This window comes from Leishmania braziliensis, chromosome 17, assembly GCF_000002845.2.
Source record: "Leishmania braziliensis MHOM/BR/75/M2904 complete genome, chromosome 17".
Lineage (NCBI taxonomy): Eukaryota > Euglenozoa > Kinetoplastea > Trypanosomatida > Trypanosomatidae > Leishmania > Leishmania braziliensis.
The window spans coordinates 345,678-365,454 of record NC_009309.2 but is presented as its reverse complement, the minus strand read 5'-3'; the positions used below and the strand labels follow the sequence as shown (position 1 = coordinate 365,454).

General features: G+C 57.7%; 5 protein-coding genes across 5 annotated transcripts; all 5 read left to right on the top strand.

The window, feature by feature from the left end:
* Positions 1-483: 483 nt before the first annotated feature.
* LBRM_17_0860 (splicing factor 3A) lies at positions 484-2,343 on the top strand (the record flags this gene model as incomplete). The annotated part of the gene is made up of 1 exon (XM_001563803.1): positions 484-2,343. The coding sequence occupies one exon, from the start codon at positions 484-486 to the stop codon at positions 2,341-2,343; it is 1,860 nt and encodes a 619-aa protein (XP_001563853.1).
* A 785-nt stretch (positions 2,344-3,128) lies between these two features.
* On the top strand, positions 3,129-5,756 carry LBRM_17_0850 (conserved hypothetical protein; the record flags this gene model as incomplete). Its single annotated transcript, XM_001563802.2, has 1 exon — positions 3,129-5,756. One exon carries the CDS (start codon positions 3,129-3,131, stop codon positions 5,754-5,756), a length of 2,628 nt encoding a protein of 875 aa, XP_001563852.2.
* Positions 5,757-8,958: 3,202 nt separating this feature from the next.
* LBRM_17_0840 (phosphatidylinositol kinase) lies at positions 8,959-13,116 on the top strand (the record flags this gene model as incomplete). Its single annotated transcript, XM_001563801.1, has 1 exon — positions 8,959-13,116. The coding sequence occupies one exon, from the start codon at positions 8,959-8,961 to the stop codon at positions 13,114-13,116; it is 4,158 nt and encodes a 1,385-aa protein (XP_001563851.1).
* A 1,512-nt stretch (positions 13,117-14,628) lies between these two features.
* On the top strand, positions 14,629-16,296 carry LBRM_17_0830 (conserved hypothetical protein; the record flags this gene model as incomplete). The annotated part of the gene is made up of 1 exon (XM_001563800.1): positions 14,629-16,296. One exon carries the CDS (start codon positions 14,629-14,631, stop codon positions 16,294-16,296), a length of 1,668 nt encoding a protein of 555 aa, XP_001563850.1.
* A 1,491-nt stretch (positions 16,297-17,787) lies between these two features.
* Positions 17,788-19,776, top strand: LBRM_17_0820 (conserved hypothetical protein; the record flags this gene model as incomplete). The annotated part of the gene is made up of 1 exon (XM_001563799.1): positions 17,788-19,776. A coding segment is annotated over one exon (1,989 nt), but the record flags the coding sequence as incomplete, so codon positions are not given.
* Between the last annotated feature and the right edge of the window lies 1 nt (position 19,777).

Here is a 19,777-nt window from a genome sequence, read left to right as displayed (position 1 = left end):
TTTGCGTTCGCACCTCAAGCACAGGTGCTTTGGTCCCTACAGCTGCATGCCTTCCTTTCTCCATCCTTCAACCTCTCCCGTCTTCCTTCCGCGCTCTCACTGACCGGTGCATCACTTTGCTGATGTGTATAAATTTCTGCGCTGTTAATTACTTCGCCTTTTCTGCTCTTCCCGGACCTTTTTTTTTCTCACGAGTCGAGTCCACATTTACATACACACACACACACACGGGCAATCAAGCCCGCGCAAACCGCACCAACATAGCACTCCGGTTTCCTGGTGGCTGTCTTCCCTAGTGCGTGTGTGCGCGAGTGCACTCCTCTCCTCGTAGCTCATAAGTGGCGAGTGGGCCGCAGGTCGTCGGAGCTCCGTGTAAGATGCAGTATTCTTCGCTGTCACAGTACCCTAGTCGACCTTCTCCCCGAGTGCTGTCGCTGCGAAACCCATTGCTGCACCGATCTCTTTTCTTTTTCTCTGCGCACCATGCAGACTAATGCGCTGGAGCGCATCCGGGCATTGGAGGCAGACATTGAGCGCTGCATCGACTCTATCGTACAGCAAGGCTTGTTTGCGGACACCATTAAAAACGAGAGACACCGCATTCTACTTGACCACTTTACTCTGCAGCAGGCTGGCATCGTTCGCTACACTGCTGAGAAACTCCTCGACGTGTACTTGGACGAGGATGACATTGTGCAAGCTCAGAATGCACCGGCGGGCAGCCCAGATAACATCGCGGCGGCGGTCAAGGAGTTCGAGGCGAAGATCGCCGACATCCGTGAGTATCACCACACTTACCGAGATCTGCCGCCCATAAGAGATGAGCTCGCCGTGCCCAACCCACGGCTGCTTGATGACGTCTTCACTGTCCAAGAACGCTACGGGGCCTGCTTTGACGTGGACGCGCATTACAACCGCTACAGTGCCTTCATGGTGTACACAAAGTCGCTTGCGGAGGGGTGTGCGTCGGCATCAGCGGCTACAAAGAAGGGGCTGGCCCCACTGGTGCCGTCCTCACTTCTCAAGTGGTCTTCGATGTGGCCTGGCCGATTGGATTTTTTCAGCTTCACAAAGGCGCTGCCACAGGTGCTGCTGCATGAGGTCGAGGCACACCGCAAGGTTGTGGGGTTTGCCCTCTACAAAACCTTTGCCGCGGAGCTGCTAACCTACCTGGAGGATTTCTATCGTCGTACCCACCCTCTTAAGCCGGTCGCGTTGGAGCGCCTCATGACGGAGGTGGAGAGTGATGCGGAGAAGTACTGGGCATCCCTTCTAGAGAGCAAGGCGGAGGTGACTAGCATCGCGGCGGCTGTATCCTCAGAAGATGACCAAACTGATGTGCAAGATGCAGATGGCGAGCGAGCGAATGACGGGGAGGCAGGCGGCACAGCTGGGTCGTCATCCAAGGGCAGAGCGGTGGCACCGGCACGCATTGCGGTAGAGAACAAGGTTGCCTGCGGGCTTACAATCCCGCCATCGCTGCGGCACCAAGTCAAGAAGTTTAGCCTATGGCCGCTGCCCTTGATAGAGAAGGTGGTGCAGGGCGTAGAGCAGGCGAGCGAAACTTCTCACGGTACTGCTGCATCCGCGTCCATGTACCCTGCGAGTCTCGCTGATGTCAAGATGGTGTGCATTATGGAGGCCAAGGCCGCCGCTCTGTTGCAGTCGCTCCTCTACACCACCTTGGAAACGACCAACAAGACGCTGCTGCGCGACTACAGCCGAACCATCGAGGAGCTGGAGAATGACCGCGAGGTGGCTGAGCAAGAATTTCTCAACTCACTGGGGGAGGTGCGCCAGAACTCGGCCGACACCATGGAGGGCACCGTGGCCCACGCAGCGGAGTATAACTTGAAGCTGGCTCTCGCGGACAGCAAAGGAAGTGGCCGTGGCCAGCTCGGGAAGACGAGCGCGCTGGCGCCTGGCGTGCCAGCCCCCACTGCACCAGAGCTACTGTTGGAGGAGGAAGAGGAGCAGCTGATTGGTGAGAACGGCGAACCCATTCCCCGCTGGCTCGCACAGCTGCATCAGCTGGACAAGATGTTCCGCTGTGACGTGTGCGGTGGCGCCATCTACAAGGGTCCGAAGGTGTTTCGCGAGCACTTCGGTGCGGAGCGTCACGCGGAGGGTCTGCGTCGGCTCGGCGTGACGCACCATCTAAAGAGCTACGAAGGCATCACTTCCATTCGCCAGGTCGTCGAGATGCGGGAGCGGCTCACCGATGGAGAGGGCAGCTTTCGAAAACGACTGCGAGACAACACCGATAACGAAGAAATCCAGGATGCTCGCGGTCACGTGGTGACGGCGAAGGAGTATCTGCGCCTGCAGCAGCGTCGGCGCTAATCACCATGCTTAGCCAGCTCTGCTCCGTAGGAGTTGCGCGACAACAAGCAAGTGAAAGAGAAGGAAGAGCGGTGTGAGGGACGAGGTGCCATAGCGTACTTGTGGTCTCGCTGCGTACAACACGCTTAGAAGTGAGCTTCTTTTGTTTTTCTTCTCTCTGGATGCTCGTGGTGTGCGTTGCCGTCGCGGTGGGATGGACCCATGCGAAAGCAGAAAGGGCTTTGACACATCTTATGTAAGCTCTCGGCCCTTCGACATGTCCCGCTAGTTTCCGTTAACGCTAGAAGAGGTGATGAGGCGCACCGTTCAGGTTCAGCCCTTAAGAGAGAAACGAACGAAAGCAACGGGGCGAGTCCACACACGTCTCTTTACGCCTACCTTAGGTGACTAGAGAGATGGGAATCTGCAGAATCAGTGCGCCGGATGGTACCTACGGTGCTGCGGAAGGAAGGTCTAGGTATGCGTCGTCGTGCTGACGAGAATATGATGATGTGCCGCAGTTCATGCAGTCCCCTATGCGCGTTGATCCCTGGCTTTCGCACACCGAGGATGGCTGCTGAAAAGAGGAAAACGTTCTTAAGCTTGAAAATTTTGCAGACGCTTCGGACTCTGACACGACTAATGTGTACTCTTCAGCCTTGCGCTTCAACATTCCTCCCTCATTGACCTCTCGTTCGTTTGTGGTGTACGCGCCCCCCTTTTTCTAGTGTCTTTTGGGTCTTTCAGTGCGTGTTCTGTGCGCTCTTGACCACTTCGTTGTTTGTCGTCCACACGCACACACGTGTATGCGGTCAGTGGCTGCAGCTGAAACTGTTGCCGCGCCTTCAGGACCAGAGACGTCCATATACGTCAGCGCTTCTGTGCTTTCTGTTTCTTCCTCTGCCGGCTGCATCTCGTGCGCCCACATGAGTCAGTCGCCATTGGCATCATCCACGGTATCTGAGGGTGCGTCGGCGTCGCCATCGACCGACAGCTGCGACATTCTTTCTGCTTCGTCGTCGTCAGCACTGACGGATGCGGAGGACACTGCAGCAACTGCATCAGTGACTCTGTCCGTCTTCACGTGCTCTTCTGTTGATGGCGATGCCGACGCCGGTGCGCCACCCGTGCTACGCGACAGCATGTGGTCTCTTGGTGCTCCACTAGTCAATTCTTCGGCCATCACAACAGTGATGGCCGTGGCTACTGATGTGCTGTATCAACCCCCCGAAGACTTGCCCAGTCTGCAGCCTCTGCCGAGCACTAACGCGGTCCAGCTGCGCGGATCGACCGCGAATGTGGCTGTAATGGAACACGAGAGCGGTACTGAGGCACTGCAAGCGGTTCAGTTCGTCTCGCTTTCCAACTCGCATGACAATCCTGGGAGCCTGGGTGAGGCCCTATCTTCGACAGCAACGAAGATACCGTCTTCCCCGGCGTTCTCTGGTGTGGTGAGCGATGCGTCGACATTGCAGCACGGAGTTGCAAGTTCGCTGCCCACGGCTACGCTGGCACCGCCAGCAGAATCCTCGGTCCTGTTCGTGCCGACTGTCGCTACGGACCCCGATCGTCCCAATGACATCCTTGCTCCGTCTCTGGCAGGTGCCTCGCTAGCCTCGTCTGACTCTTCGTCCTTATCGCAGTCGCAGGAGAGAGCCAGGACAACGCCCATCGTCGCTTGCGATTCCGCAGAAGCCACCACTAGAGTGGAGCACTTATGTATGGGTATCTCACTGCCTATTGGAGAGTCGGTCAGTTCGCCAGCGATATGCTGTACCACAGCATCCACCGGAGGCCAGAGCGCTGCACATTCGCAGCCATCCCCGCCATTGGCCGATCTTTCCATGTCTGCTATCACCCCTGATAGGAAAAACGTCGTGGTGCAGTTGCCACGGGTTGGGAATGCCGAAGGTGGTGTCTCAGGAGAGGAGGCGCTTCTAGACTCGGCAGAAACCCACGTGGCGTTTGGTGACACTCGAATAGCAGAGCCTACCTTGTCACTCAGCTCTGTAACCGCCGACAGGCACGGTGGGGAGAGCCCACAAGCCGAGAGCGGGGCGGCATTCGAGGCGTCCACGAAGGCAACGCCGCTACTGACGCAACCAGTGGTTGTGTCGGAGAAACCAACGTTACCAACTGCTCCAGCGAGCTCAGGCCTCGACGCTGCTCGGCATGACAGGAGTGCTCGCAAGTGGTGCGCGGCAAGTGCGGAGTCGCCGGCGACCCCGAAGGCTGCCAATGCGCCACCCGCTTCTCGAAAGCGTCGTCGAGTCTCGTTGATGAGCCCTCACCGACAGTCCCGTCTTCCCGTCGAACAGTCGGAGAGTGAGGAGAAGCTCACCGAGGAAGCGGAACCGACCCCTTCTTTGTCTGCACATCCTGGGGGCGGCCCGCTTCTTGCGACAGCAGTCGAGTGCATGAGTACGGCTTGCGCGGGTGAGGGGACCTGCAAGCGATTCACTTGGGCCCAGACTCACGCACCGGCGACGGTGTCTCTCGCGGTGCGGGCGAGCGGTGACGATGGAGACCAGGAGGAAAAGAGGCAGGTTGTGCGGGTGTCACCCGGCGAGGCACACAAAAGAGACGCCGCTGATGTCGACGTTGGCAGTTCTTCCCTAGCAAATGAGCGGGTGGAACCCCTAAAGGATCTTCACAAGCCTTATGACCACCGCGCGCGCATAGCGTACGGAGCGCAGGCCGACTCAACAGCACACCCGTGTCCAAGGAATGCACCTCTGGTGACGAGTACCGGTCATGTTGGTGCAGATAGCGATGAAGAGGCATCCACAATGTCTCCGCCGCAGTTCTCTGTTGCGACAGGTGCGAGCGCTGCGACTGGTCGCACCACCGCCAACTCACTGTCAGTCAGCAACCTCACAACTGACAGCGCTTTAGCGACCTCGGGTGTGAACAGCGCCAGGTCGAAGAGGAGCGCTCGTAATGCACAGGGGACAACAGCAGCGCCGCGCAAGGAGACAGTGTCAAAGGTTCTAACGAAGGAGGCTGTCACGCCTGCTCCTTCTCTGTCTGCCCCCTCCAAGCCAGTACTGAACCTCGCCGGCGTTAACGTTCAGGCACTCCTGGCCGAAGGTACTGACCCTCCTCCCCTGTACACACGCCGCCAGCGTCGCACGCGCCGGAGGTCAGCCCTCGCCGAAGATCACCCGCTGTTTGCTGAGCACCGCGACTTGTGGGAGAACGACCCGTCAGGTCGCATCTTCCCCAGAGCACCGTTTGCTAGCGATGCGGACGTGCTCAACTCGCTGATCGAGTGGACCGACTCACCGGCGTTGGTGTACGCGCAGCTCCTGTGGCGCTACGTGCCGGGGCTATTTTTGCGCTTGGCGATGCACGACGGCGACGTTACGCCGTGTGTGAAGGTGGAGCCCAAGGTAGAGGCAGACACCCGTATGAAGCAGGAGAAGATGGAATGACCGAGTTCTGTGCTTCGTCGTCATCTCTGCTGCGGCGGGGGGGGGGAGTGCACGGTGCCCCGATAACTGCGCGCTCGCGTGGTCACTTGTCGCGGCACTCGGAGTACGCTGCTGCTTCGCCATCGTATACATTCTGGTTGCCTATTGCTTGAGTGCGGAGCAGCTTCGGTCGGGCAGACACTCGACCAGTGCATTTGTCTTCCTCCTCTTCTGTTTTTCTGTTGGTTCCATGAATCATGGGTGACCTCCACAAACATAGCAAACGAGCAGAGCAAACAAAGCGCGCCAAGGCTAACGGCGACGCTGAGCCGAGAGGCTCGTCCTCCGGTTCCTGGCACCAGATGCAGACGTCGTGCACGCCGTTGGTGGAGCAATACGATGCACACACGCACCCCGACGTGGTGAACAGCACGGAGCCACAGCTACTTCTCTTCAGATGTAGGCTTCCTCTCTCCCGCATGTACATGTGCATATGGGGCCAGTGACGCAGTAGCGGCTGATTATCCGTGTGCTCTTCTAAATCTACCTTCTCTCTCTCTCTCTCTCGACATCACTTTACCGCCCTCTGTTGTTCTCTCTACTGTTCTCCTTCCTCGTGACATCTTCTCTCATTCCCATCTGCCGGTCTCTTTCTCTTTTCCCTGAGTCAGGCAACAACAACAAAAAAAGCAGCAACAAAAAGGAAGATTGACGCTGCCCAAGCTCGACAGTGTCGAGTCGCCTTGCTCACAAGCGACAAGCGGCTTTAGTTTACATTATTCCTATCCGTCATCGTTGCTCTCGCTGCCTGTGTTCGTGTGTGTACACACACAAGTGAGCCGAGCCGCATACCCACAAGGGCGAAGACAGCGCGGCGGGTATGTCCCAGTAAGACGCTGATTGCCCAATTCCCCCCTCCTCTCTCCTTTCCGCGCTCCCCTTCATCTCCGCTGCTGTTGCCTTTTCTTTCCCTTTCCGCCTTCCTACGTTGCTTTACTGCAAGTTAGTACGCACGCACCCGCATCCGCACCCGCAGTCTCCCCTCGTGCGTGTCTTGCGTAACTTCATTGGTTTTGTTTTCGTTTGAACTTTTTTCCTTTTTCGCCTTCTCCACCCGTCGTTGTTGCTTTTGCAGCTTCCTTCTCTCCCCCTCTCTCCTCCTCCTCCTCCTCTGTGCAGCTGCTGCTGCTGCTGCCGGTGCATTGTGCCTCTTTCTGGGTGTGCTCCTCTCTCTCTGTGTGTCGCAGAGGGGGGAGGGGGGAGGGGGGAAAGAACGTGGCCGAAGTAGCCTACCCATATACAGTCAGAGCTTTAGCTCCGTTGCTGAATTTTCTGTTTACTGTTTCTTCTTGGGCTTTCAGCATCCCCTTTCTTTCCCTTGCTCTCTTTTTCTCTGTTTTTCTTAAAGCAGTGTCAAAGATTCTCCCCTGCGTCCTTCTCTCTGTTGTGCTGCGCTGTTGTGTGTGTGTGTACTCGCCTGTGGGTTGTCTAGTAGTTTCGTGCAGTGGTGTATGTATATCGCTTTGTGCAGAGATACTGGACGGCTGCTGCTTTCCCCCTTTTTTTCGCTCCCCCTTTTTTCCCTTTTCTTTTATGTACTTTCGGTTCTCCGAGTCTGCACACTTTCGTGGGCCCTCTTAGTTCCGTCTCTGTTTGCGTTCCCCACCTCTGCTCCTGTCTTATTGCCTCGCTTCTTTGTTGCTCTGCGGTGCTCACGTCCTATTTTGCCCCACCCCTCCTCGTTAGCGTCACCCCCTCTCCTACTCCCAACACCTCAGCCGCTCTGATTTTTTTTTTTGCGCTCTCTCTCTTTCGTTGTCTCTCTCACGTTGGTTGCCTGCTCAGAGTTTGTTTGTTTCTTTCTTTGGTCTTTGTCCTCGACTTGATTCATCTTTTGGGAGTATCTGGGCTGAGCACCCACACTCACACGTGCGCGTGCACAAATCAACCAACCAACCAACCACCAGCCAAAGCATTGCGTGGGTCTTTGTGTGCGCGTGTTTGCATTTTTGTTTTGCTGTTCATCTCTCTGTCTCTCGTCGTCGTCCAAATTTCTTCTCGCTGTTGTCATCCCCTTTTTTTTGACTGTTTGTACTTCGTCCTGTCTTTTCTTTGTACACCCCGTCCCCGGCTCTGTTCAGGGCTGCGGTTTTTGCTCGCCCTCCCATCTTTCTGGTGACTCGTATTCGCGTGTCTCCTACGCGTACTTCGTCTCCTACCCCTCCTCTTACTCGCTGTATGGTGTTAGTTGCAGGTACGTGCTGTTGCTGCTGCTACAGAGTTTCACTGCTTGATAGAGGACGCTCTCTCTCTCTTTTTCTTTCCTTTCTTTCTGTTCTTCGGCTGCTACTCTCAGTTGACCTTTTGTTATATATTTGTATTGCGCACTGGCGTACGAGTCTCGACCACGCATACGCTCCTCCTCCTGCTGCTGAGCTTTTTTTTTCTTGGCACATTGCTGTGATAGCACTGTGACAAGGCCTTCACGAGAGCACGACCTGAAAAAGGGGTGCACTGGCAGTGCACCCCTCCTTCATTACCTTCACCCTGTGCCTCCACGCTGTTCTTCACTTTGGCGCCTTTTTTTCTCGTTCCTCTTCGTTTTTTTTTTTTTTTTTTTCGCGAGGTCGCACACCACCTGCTTTCGTTTTCGGCGCGTGGTATTGCTCGTCCGTGTGCGCGTGTTGGCCAGTTACAAGTGACACGTACCGTCACGGCTTGCCGCGTTTTTTTTTTTTTTTTTTAGCTGTTGCTCTACCTACCCACTTACCCACCTACCTTCCTGCCTGTCTCTCCCTCTCTCGTTAGTGTGTGTGTGTGTGTGTGTGTGTGTGTGTGTGTGTGTGTGTGTGTGACTTCTTTGTGTGTCACTGCTTCTTAGCTCGTTTCTCCATCATTCTCATCTTTCCTTTGCGCTGGCGCTCCTGGAGTCCCTGTTGGTTTCCCTCGTTCTCTGCGTGCCAGCGCCTCGTCCGTCGGATCACCTTCGCGTTTCTTTCTGTGTTGTTAGTTTCTTTTTTGTTTCTCTCGGCACGTCACTCTCGTGAAAGTTACTCTGTCCACCATCTGGCGTGCCTCACGGCGCTACGTCGTGGCACCACACGAGGCACACCATTTACCCTTTGCCTAATAATAGGCGCTCGCACTGTCCTTCTATACACTCGCCAGCAGGCGTTGCGCTCATTCAGCGCTTCTGAAAGAGACACCGTCTGCGTATAACGGGATGGCGGATCTACTAGCAGCCACCGCCGCGGCGGATGTCACCACCCCCGGCCGCACCGAAAACCCTGTCACTGTCTCCCCGCCGACCCCGCCTCCGACAAGCTGCATCGGATCCGTGTGGCTTGGCGTCTACGACCGTGTGAGTCACACGCGCTTCCGCATCCACGTCGAGGATCCGATCTTCATATGCATCCTGAGCAATACAGTTGTTCCGGTTGCCGAGTCTGACGGCTCCCTGCCCTTCGAGATGCTAGAGTTTGTCGAATATCTCGATGCGTACGAGCGCGAGCGACTCCGGCAAGCCTACGCAGCGCGACGCGGGGCGAACAGCGGCAGCTTTACAGCCATCAACAGCGGCGTGAATGCAGTGAGTAGCAGCGGCACCGCTGGTAGCGGAAGATCTGGAGCGCATGGCGACACGGCCGTCGCAGCGACGGCGGCAGGATCATGTGGAGCGGGAGGAGTAGGATTAGGCTCCAGCGCCGTTCACAGCGGCGTCTCCGGTATTCCCTCCAGCGGAGGCCTCAACAGTGGCGCGCCGGTGCCACGAAAGCTTGAGGAGACGCTGCGTGAGACGCTGAGCGAGAACTCGGACTTCTTTTTCCGTGTATCGAGTGTGGCGTATCACCTTGACCCAAACACACAAGGCGCCTCAGCGTGCACGGCCGCTTCGGCAGGGGCGGCCTCTGGCGTAATCGGCAACGTCGGCGTCGGCACCCGCGTTCCCAGCAGAGGCGAAGGCCGCGCCTCTGCTGCAGCAGGTGGGGTGGCGTCTCTCTTCACAAACACTATCGCCGCGGCCTCGGCGACAGGGCCGCCACCACGACGCAACTACTCCGTGCACAGCGGCTACAGCGCTGCGTTTCATCTGTGCGGCCGGCTCTTCGCGGACGTGTACACGGACCACTGCCGCACATTGGCGCAGAAGATCGCGTGTGGGTTCTCTGCTCTGCACGTCGAGGACTGTGTGAAGTTCCGCAAGGCGGTGTGGTCCGGCTTCCATCTGAAGGCGCTTGAGCCATACCGCTCTGGTGCACGCTCCGAGTCAAACCTCGAACTGCGCTGGGTGAGCGAAAAGATCAGGGATGATCAGCACCTTTTCCCCTCACGCAGTGTGGCTCCGCAGCAGCAGAGCTCGGATGCGTCTCGACTCGTCGACGCCACGCTGTCCTACGTCGCCAACGCACGCCTTCGTGTGAGGCCCGGTAGCGGCATTGGGGGTATCGCCAGCGGGAGCACCGGATCCAGTGGCACTGCAGGTGCATCTGGAGGTGGCGCTGCGGGCAAGGGCAGTGGCGGAGCCGCAGCTCGTGCGGCTGTCGGCAGCGACGCAGAGGAGAACGAACTGAACACGTTCGGCCTCACAAAGATGTTGCACAACCCAAGTTGGCAGAAAGATGACGAGTCGTCTGACTCATGCCCGAGCTGCGGGCGCGTCTTTGTCAGCCTCTCGCGCCCCCTCGGCACCCGCGCTCACCACTGCCGCAGCTGCGGTGTTCGCCTGTGTGTGTTCTGCATCACCAAGCGGGCGCACTACTCCTTTGCGAAGCTGGCGAAACCCGGCAGCTCCGACGAGGCCGAGGAGCGCCTCGTCTGCGACACCTGCTATCGAGAATACGAAACCGTCAGCCAGCTGCACTACCTAGGCGCCCTCTTCGCGTTTGCTGGACTGGGGTTCAGCGACTTGGTGCTCTGCCGCACGGTGAATGAGCAGTGGCGCGAGGCCGCAGAGCTGTGCATCAGCGAGTATCGGCTGCTTCTGCACAACTGTGACGCTGACCTGCACTCTGTTAAGACACCGGTCGGCATTCTGCTCCAGAACAGCCTCTTTCTCCTGCTGGGCGACGGGCCGACGTCGTCTATTCCGGTAGTGCACCACCCCGAGGCGGCCTTGCTGCTGCTGAAGTTCATCGCGACGGAGAATCTGTGGGTGCCGGATGCCTCCTACTACTTCATTTGGCGACTGAGCAGCTCAGTGCTGAATCGCGCAGACACGGTTCTGACGACTCTGCCTAGTCTGTCGTCATCAGTTGCGCCAGTCGTGGAGTCAAAGCACCGCTCATTTCAGCTACCGGTGGTGCCCAATTTCAGCCACTGGCACCTCTTCTGCACCGCCTTCTGCTCTAAGATTGGCGCGAGCTACTTTTTTGTGAAGTGTGCGGAGCTATTGTGTGCTGCACCGGCGAAGGTGTACGACGCCTACGTGGCCAGCGCTCTCGAGCGCATGACGCGCGTGTACCTGAGCACGACGCCGCTGTGGAAGCGGTTGGCAGAGGCGAATCAGGCTACTGTCGCTGTCTTCACTGCACGGACGTCGTCACCGCCGACGACGACACCGCTTCCCCTGCCGACGCTGTCCGACGTGACGGAGGGGCAGGTGGTCACAGTGTGGCTGCTGGACATGCTGCACAAGGACGCACTGGTACCCACGCAGCGTCGCCGCTTTCAGCAGGTGCTCGAGCGTGTCATTCCAGTCGTGGCAAACTCGAGCCTTTCCCTGGTGTTCATCATGCTCCTGTCGTTGCAGTCCACCTACTCGTACTACGGATACGACGAGGACCTGTTCGGCCTGTGGCGGACGCGCATTGTCGCGGAGGTAGGACGCAAGGACCCGGCGGCGCGCGACCGCGTCCTGGCGACGCTCGATTTCTTTAACGAGCTCGACCGCTTCTGTGCGCAGTCGTCGGTCGTGAACCAGACGTCGGTGGTGGGCTGGATCGTTGCGTACTGCCGACGCGGCGCACCAAAGGTGTCCGCATCGGCCACTGGCGCCAAGGAGGAGGCGGTGGCGCCGTCGGCACGGCGAATCTATCAACAATCCCACATTGATCTCCCACATCCGATCCTGAACCCATTCAAGCCGTACATCATGCTCAAGTCGATTCGCCTCTCTGGCATCAAGGTGGCACCGAACGCGGCGAGCAAGCCCACGTGGCTGGCCTTCAGCACCTGGTCAGCCGCCGAACACCTTGCGCACGACGCCATGAATCCAGTCAACAACTTTGGTGCCCGCACTGCACTGACAGGGGTGTCACACGCGGAGAAAAGCGTCGAGGGGCGGGCGAAAGGCACCGAGGGAGGACCCAAGCCGTGCACTGCGCACATTACGTCTGCAACTGTCACGAGCTCGGTGACCACAGTTCGCGGCGTTTCGCCAGCATCGCGCTATGACTCTTTGCCGCAGGAATGCATGTTCCTCTACAAGCGCGAGAACGTGGAGCGCGATCAGCTCATGTGTATCTCGTCCCGTCTGCTGCAGATGCTCCTATCGAGCGAGATAGGGAATGCGGAGATGCTAGACTACAGTGTGCTGCCGCTCTCATGCGACTCGGGGCTTATTGAAAAGGCGGAGGGGCGCGAGCTGTCAAACCTGGACAACATGGACATCACCAGCTATGTGCTGTACCGCGGCACTCAGGGCTGCATCAACTTCCTGGCCTCCGCAAAGCTGTTTCTTCTCTTGAACTACATCTTCAGTATCGGCGACCGGCACAAGGGCAACGTGTTGATCGGCACGAACGGTGCGCTGCTCCACATCGATTTCCGCTTCATTTTTTCGGAGAAAACATTTGTGGAGAAACTGGCCCGCTCCACGGTGCGCATCGACGATGCCTTCCTGGCTGCCGTGGAGCAGTGTCAGCAGCGGCAGGGCTCGGCGAAGTGCGAGCCCTCTACAGTAGCCACTTCATCACGCCCTCGAGGCTGTGCCTCGCTGCCCGGGGCATCTGGTGGTGGCGGTTGTGTGTTGCCTGCGAACCCGGTCAGGGCACCAGAACCTTCCTCCGCCGAGATTCGCGCAGCTTTCTTCAGCTCCGCCGCGGAGTGGTTCGTGCACGTGCGCCCCTTTGCTGCGGTCTTTTACGAACTCTGGCTCTATGCCGTGCATCGCCACACGGTCCCGTACAACGACGGCGAGATGCTGAATATGCTCAACACGCTCTTTGACCGCCACGCGTCGCAAACCTCGAGCGCGTGCAAATTTAGCACGACCATGACGGAGTCTGTGAATGTGTGTCGTCTCAAGGACGTGACGCACTCCAGCGCCGAGGTGCTGCGCACCTTCGCAGATCAGGTGTCACGGAGAGTGTCGGAAAGCAGCGTGGACGCTGTGAAGATGATGGGGAGCATGTGGAGTAGCTGGTGGTCGCGCGGACGGTGAGTGCTCTCGCGTACGTGTGTCTTTGTCGTTGGAGATGTGTCTTAGTAGCAGGAGAGAATGCGGAAACAGGAAGGCTCGGGGGTGGGGAGGCACCAAGTTTGATACCTCTCAAACGTGAGGAAATACAGAGGGAAGCACTATATCGCTCTACCCCGCGTACACCGCCTCGAGAATATTGGTTCTGTTCGCTTTCGTGTGCGCCTGCCAGCAAAATCGATTTTTTCTTTGCCCCTCTTCTAGTTTTCCTCGTCACCTTCTGCACAAGTTTGCCGGTGACACGTGCAGTGGGCGAGCTCTGTACCTGCTTCAGCGTGCACCGACAGGGAAAAAAATCATTTTTTTTTTCCTTTGAGGCACACTTCCTTGTTTTCTCCATAAACGCTGCTTCTTTTCCTCTCTTCTCCTCTTTTCTTTCCCCCCTCCCCCCTCCCCCCCCTTTCTCTCTTCGTCGACAAAGTAGACGCTTCCTAGAGTTTCTCAGACGCGTGCTGCTGAGAATGCGGTATGCTTGTCGTGGTGTGGGGCGTGATCATGTGGGTTACCCCCCGTCTCTCTCTCTCATGCGTTTTGTATGTTTGTTTGTATGTGTGTGTGTGTATGTGTGTATGTGTGTGTGTGTGTGTGTGTGTGTGTTGTTCTCGCTCCTTTCTTTTCGTTCCATCTCTGTATCAAATGTGAAGTGTGGACTCTTCATGGGGATCAAACGAACTCCCCCCAAAAAACTGAAGAAGACTGGAAAGGGAAAGCTAGCAGAACAGCGCACGCAAGACTGCGCAGCCCTCACCATGAACCTCTTCTGCCGGTAGAACAGCCTCACTTAGCTGTTGCCTCGTGCTTTTATCGTGCACCGCTTGCGGGACGAGGCCCATAAGCTGTTGCAGCGACATCCCTCCCCCTTCCTGTGTGCATGAAGGTGTGTGTGTGTGTGTATGAGGGACCTGTTCGTGAGTTGCTGATGCACATCAGTACTGAGACAACAGGCCTCTCTCTCTCCTCATACGTTCACACCTCACCCTCTCCCGCTATTTTTTTCTTCCGCTTCGCTTGACTCCGCGCTGATGCGCCCGTCAGCGCCCAGCTCAACAGCGGTGCCATTCTTGCTGTTTCCCTCTGTTCGCCGTTCTCCAGCGGAGGAGTTGACTGTAACCGCCGAAGCAGCCACGCACACGACAAGAAACAGCGCCGAGGAAGGAGGATCGCACACCAGCCTACCGAGAAGGTCATTCTGCTGACGCTCTGGTCCTATCTGCACCCTGTTCATAGACGAACCGTACGTGCGCATATACAGTCTAACTCGCCGTCTTGATCTGCTTGCCTGTTGTGCCAGTGTTTAGATGATCGGCAGATACACACATAGAAAGTTACCAACAACGTCAACCCGAGATCGTCACCCGTGTTTCTGCTGAGCCCGTCTCTCGATGTGGTCTCCCTGACTTCACCAAGCTCATCGCTGCACTACCACATTTATTCCCCCCCCCCCCGCCCCTCCTCCCTCGGTGGACATTGACGGCTATGGCTGGCACCATCCCCGTCTCCGCACCGAGTTTTGTCACGGTGACATTGACACCGGCACCGGGCATCCACATTGGAGGTGCTTCCGGAGCGCCAGAGTCGTCTTCCGCAGCAGTGAAGTCCAAGACGCTGCGTGTACCTGTCACCGCTTCGACGACGGTGCGCGAGCTGGCTAAGGGCGCCGTAATGCGCTACCTCCTCTCCCTGCGTCGCACCGCGAAGGAGTCCGATGGTGTCCTGCGTCATCTCTGCCACGCCGGGATCGCTGTCACGGATGTCTACCTTTTGCTCTCCAGTGACGCCTCGCGAACGACTACGCTCGAGGGGGAGGAGGCAGGCAGCAGCGATGGTGGTGGCGCGTTGCCCGTCCACATGGTCGAGCTTCTCTACGATGACTGCGTGGTGCAGGTGGTGCAGGTGATGAAGGAGACAGTCCACATGTGCTTCCATGCGGCGAACGCTGCCGCAGCGAAGAAGAGCACAACCTCGTCGGAGCAGGTGGTTGCAGCTGCAGGAGTGCAGAGCACCGATGAGGACAGAATCACAACGGTGGATGCCCTGACAGAAGAGAGAGCAGAGAAGTCCAACTCTATCAGCATTGTCGCACTACCCGTCGCTGTTGCTGCCAGTGGCGCTACCCGTGACGGCCCAGACGTGCTGAATAGAGACGAGGCCATCAAGAACGCAGTGTCTTCTCCCTGTGTATCGGTTTCGGTCTCAGATACTGCGCAAGCGAGCAGCAGCACGCCGGTCGTCGTCAGGCAGCGCAGCAAGAAGACTGCGCACAGGGTCGACAGTACCGAGGAGGAGAGTCGCTCGGGGGAGGAGGAGGGGGCGAAAGAGAAAGAGGAGTGGCAGAACATTGCGCTGTCGATTGCAACGCTGCGTGAGCGCGAGTCACAGCGCATTCGATGGGGCCCAGACGCTCACAAGCACTTCGCCGCCAACTACGTGTCAAGCCCGGAGAAGATTATGATCGGTCGGTTCAAGTGTGGCCGCCGCCGGCCACCGGCGGTACAGTTGCATCCGACACCAAATTCGTCTTCGACATCGTCTCAGGGCTCCGTCTCGGACATGCGGTCGCCGAGGTCTTTGAGGGACACCAAGAACGCCACCGAGACCTGTAGCGGCAGTCTGTCACCACGACCGGTGGGAGCTCAAGAGACGGACACCGAAGAAGACCAGCACTGGCATCAACGGCATGAGCACCGACACTCACCACAACACCCGTGCAAGCACCACCGCTGCAACGGTGATTTCTCTCCGCGCAACAAGAGCAGCAGCATCAATCCCACACCCGAGGTGCTGATCTCGACCGCCACGACGGAGCCCCAGCGCTCACAGGTGACAGCTACTCCATCAGCTCTCACTGTAAAGAAGATGTATTCAGCGGCTGAAGAGGCGACGGTGGAGGGGCGGTCGCTATCTCTCAATAGCAATCGGCAAGAATCTCTTCTGTACTCTGCCGCTACACCGGTGGGCACTGCTGCGCGCACCGGCACGTCGCCCTTGCTCTCCAGCACTGTTGCAAAGCCTGTTGTAGCGGTTGTCGCTCGCCAGCTCAGCTATGAGGAGGATGGTACTACAGCGCTGAAGCACTGCTCAGCAGTGACCAAGCATTCAGAAGCCACTCCAGTGTGTAGGGTGCAGCGTGAGATTCAGGGATAGAGGCAGTGGTGGGTTAGAGGAGAGCGTTGGTGCTGCACCTCAGTGCTTTTGATTGGCTTTGCTACTTTGAGCTGCGTTCTCCTTGGTGCGTCTCGACTTGCTTAGGCCTGTCCCACGCATGCTGGTGCACCTCTATTTTCCTTTCTTTCTTCTCCTTTTCCTGCGTGGGGAGGTGGCGTCGGTTGGCCTCCGCACTGGCATGCGACTGGATGGATGCGTGTCTCGATGCGTGCGCGGGGGGGGGTGTTGCCGTCTACTTTTGGTGAAGCGGTCGGGTGCATCCTGCAGCTCCGCTGTCGTTCTCGATGTTTTTACTATGCTATCGACGCCCCCCTATGTGTCAGTGTTGGTGTTGCCGTTGAGCACTTCCTGGAGTAGTGAGAGATGCGGTTGCACATCGACAGCAAGATGACGCAAACCGGTCGGTATCTCTCTTGCATATGTGTGCCTGTATACTCCCCCCCCCCCGCCCTCGAGCGCAGTTTACTTTTTTCTGACTAGATTGATGAGCGAGTGAGGGAATGCAAAGTGGTATGGGATGCTGCCGCGCATAGTCCCTCAGTCGTGGTTACTTTACTCTTCTCTCTCTCTCTCTTTGCCTCCGTTGCTCGTATAGTAGCCGTGATGGCACAGACATCCGTGAAAGGGGAAGAACGACACGAAGGAACAAGAAAGGCCACGACGGAGGCTTTGGTTCGTCTATTACTCGAACTGTGAGCGAAAGCTGGTCTAGTCGCCGTTGCTGTGCGAACGCCGCGTCCGTCTCTCTCTCTCTCGCTCTTCGTCTTCGCCATCTCCTGTCAGGAGCAACTGCGCCCACGTTATTTCCAAGATGACGGCATGTAGAGGGGCAGCCGTGGTGACTGTCGCCAAACATCGTGCGGCTTCCCTGCGGTTCTCGAATGAAGCGGCGCGGTCCCTTTTCTGTAGCCTGAGAGTCGATGTGCATTATTCGCTGCACTACCCAAACAGAGGCGCTCGACACGTGGAGCTGCAACGCGGCACATGCGATTCCATACAGGAATGGAGGACTGGCCCCGTCAGCGATCTGTGCCTTGGCTTCTTCTGGCGAATACCCTCGCCTATTATCATCCTTCTTTTTTCCCTTGTAATTCACCCCCAGACCCCCAGTGCAGAGTGTTCGTACACGGTAGTGTGGTAAAGTCGATCATAGAAGGTCAGTCAGTGGTGCGCAAGCCACTGACTGACGTGTCCGTGTTGTGCCCGCGGGTGAGGACAACTCCAAATGCAGGAGAGGGGACACACCGACACGTACAGACACACCCCGTAGAGACTCAAGAGGAATAGAAGCTTGAGCCATCGTTGCGGCAACCGCCATTCCCAACCTCCAGCAGCCCCTTCAAGCGGAGAGGTACGGCGCACTCCGCTCGCACGCGAGCCATAAAACGAGAAGAACAGCAACCGAAACACGGTGCTGTCAACCACTCCTCTGCTTACTTATCAGACGCACCGTCCCCTAACACCGGCCCCATGACTGTGTCGCACCAGTGCGTCCGCATCTCGCTCTTTCAATGCACACCGCTCTCTGACACCAACTTCTACCAAGCCTATCGTACATCGCAGGCAGACGGGAGGTTTGCGGCCAAGCAGCCTTTGCTTCGCAGCCGCGCGGCCGACTACCGCGGTGATGTGCTGATCCCCTTGGCGTCCATTTCCTCGTCGCCTCAGCAGTCACTGAACAGCGAGGCAACGAGCGTGACGCTTCACCAGCTTCGTATCGGGCTGGAGGCGCGTTTATCGAACTACTGTGTTCTGCATGTGCCGGCTGCTCGCACACGGTCCTTTGTAGAGGAACACCGGCTCACACCGTCGCACGTGTCCCTGTCGCCGGCTGCTGCCGAGTCGTGCGCCCCAAAGGACGTGCCACTGCTCTCGCGCGCCAACGAGGGGCAGAACGGAAACACTTGCGAAGGGCCGCTGTCGTGCCTCTCCGACAGGGTGCAGTTCCTCTGCTGTGCTAGCTGCTCTTCCTCCGTGGTCGCAGAAGCAGCGGCGGTTTCACGCAAAGTCCCCACTGTTCGAAGCGCCCCACCTGGACTGCCTCCAGGTGCATCTGACGGAACCCCTAACGCACCCTGGATTCGCATTAACCAGCTGCAACGCATGGGGATTCGCAGCAGTGACGCGACTCTGCAGACGCCATTGCCACCGGTATCCATTCCGCCTCCAGCGAGTCATGCACCCATGCGGACTGTGGAAGAGTGGATGCTGCAGCAGCACGATTCAATGGATGTATTTCTCACGTCTGCCGAGGCCGCGTCGGCTGGTGCCGTAGATGCAGAGAGTGACAGCACAGGAGGTGTAGTGGAGGGAGGCGCGTGTTACGCAGCCTTTTTCAGTCTAACGATGCTTCCTGCAGCTGAACGGGCAAAGAAGCTCATGCTGAGTCTTGCTCAATCCCCGGAGCCGGCAGCCACAACGTCAGCGCCGCAGTCTCTGGCTGCCTTTACAGTGCGCGCACACCACCACACTCTTCGCATGGGCTTACCACCACCGACGTCGGCCGGCAAGGATGACGCATCCAAGACACTACTGAACCCACCGACCCTGCGCGAGGTCATCATCGACCGTTTGCGCTTGCAGCGCGGTGTTCACGTCAAGCGCCTCCTTGATCCTATGTCAGGGGCGGCAGTGCTCCCCTGCGAGAGTGCAGCAACGCTGCTAGCTGCACAGATTGTGGGACTCGAGGCTGAATGTAGCGCTCCGCCGGCTGCGCACAGTAAGCAGGAGGATGAAGTCACGCAGCGACTAGCCCCTCGATCGCTGTTGGAGGCGCCGCAACAGTCGTCTTCTGCATCCACCAGGCCCAGAGCCAGTGGGCCACGAGCAGAGACTGCATCCGACCTCTTCAACCATCTTGTCGGCCTTCGCGCGCATTACCATGCTGATAACTACTACTACGATGGCGCTGATGCCTCTGGCTGGGCAGAGAAGCGTACGCTTATCTCGATGAGCGAGCTTCCCAGCGAGTCAGAACTACGGCTAACCTTCCCGGCGAGTTTAGGCTCCAGTCAGACGCCGTTGTACTCCTCTACGCGACTGTCGACTGCTTCATCCGGTGCTGCTTCGTCTTTGGTGTTGTCTTCGACAGAGAACAGCAGCTCTCTCCCCATACCGTTCCTCCAGGAGGATGCCCTACGCGCTGTGATACCAGGGCCATCTGATAGTGTAGGGTTCACGGGCAATTCAGCAAGAATGGAACCTCACACAAGCACGGAAACGAGTGTTGATGTCCAAGAGCAATATGGAAGCCGAGCCGGGAAGGTTCCTAGTGACCAGAGCGGCTCTTCAACTTTTCTCCCCCTCCTCAATGTGGAGGCAGAGACGGCGCCGCTGTCGCCTGTGGAGGAAAAACTCGAGGGGATGCGCGACTCCTTGTGCGACATGAACGATGTGTTATCTACGAGGACGAGGAGACGGTCATGGGTGTTGATTTCCCAGCAACGGGGGTCGCATAAAA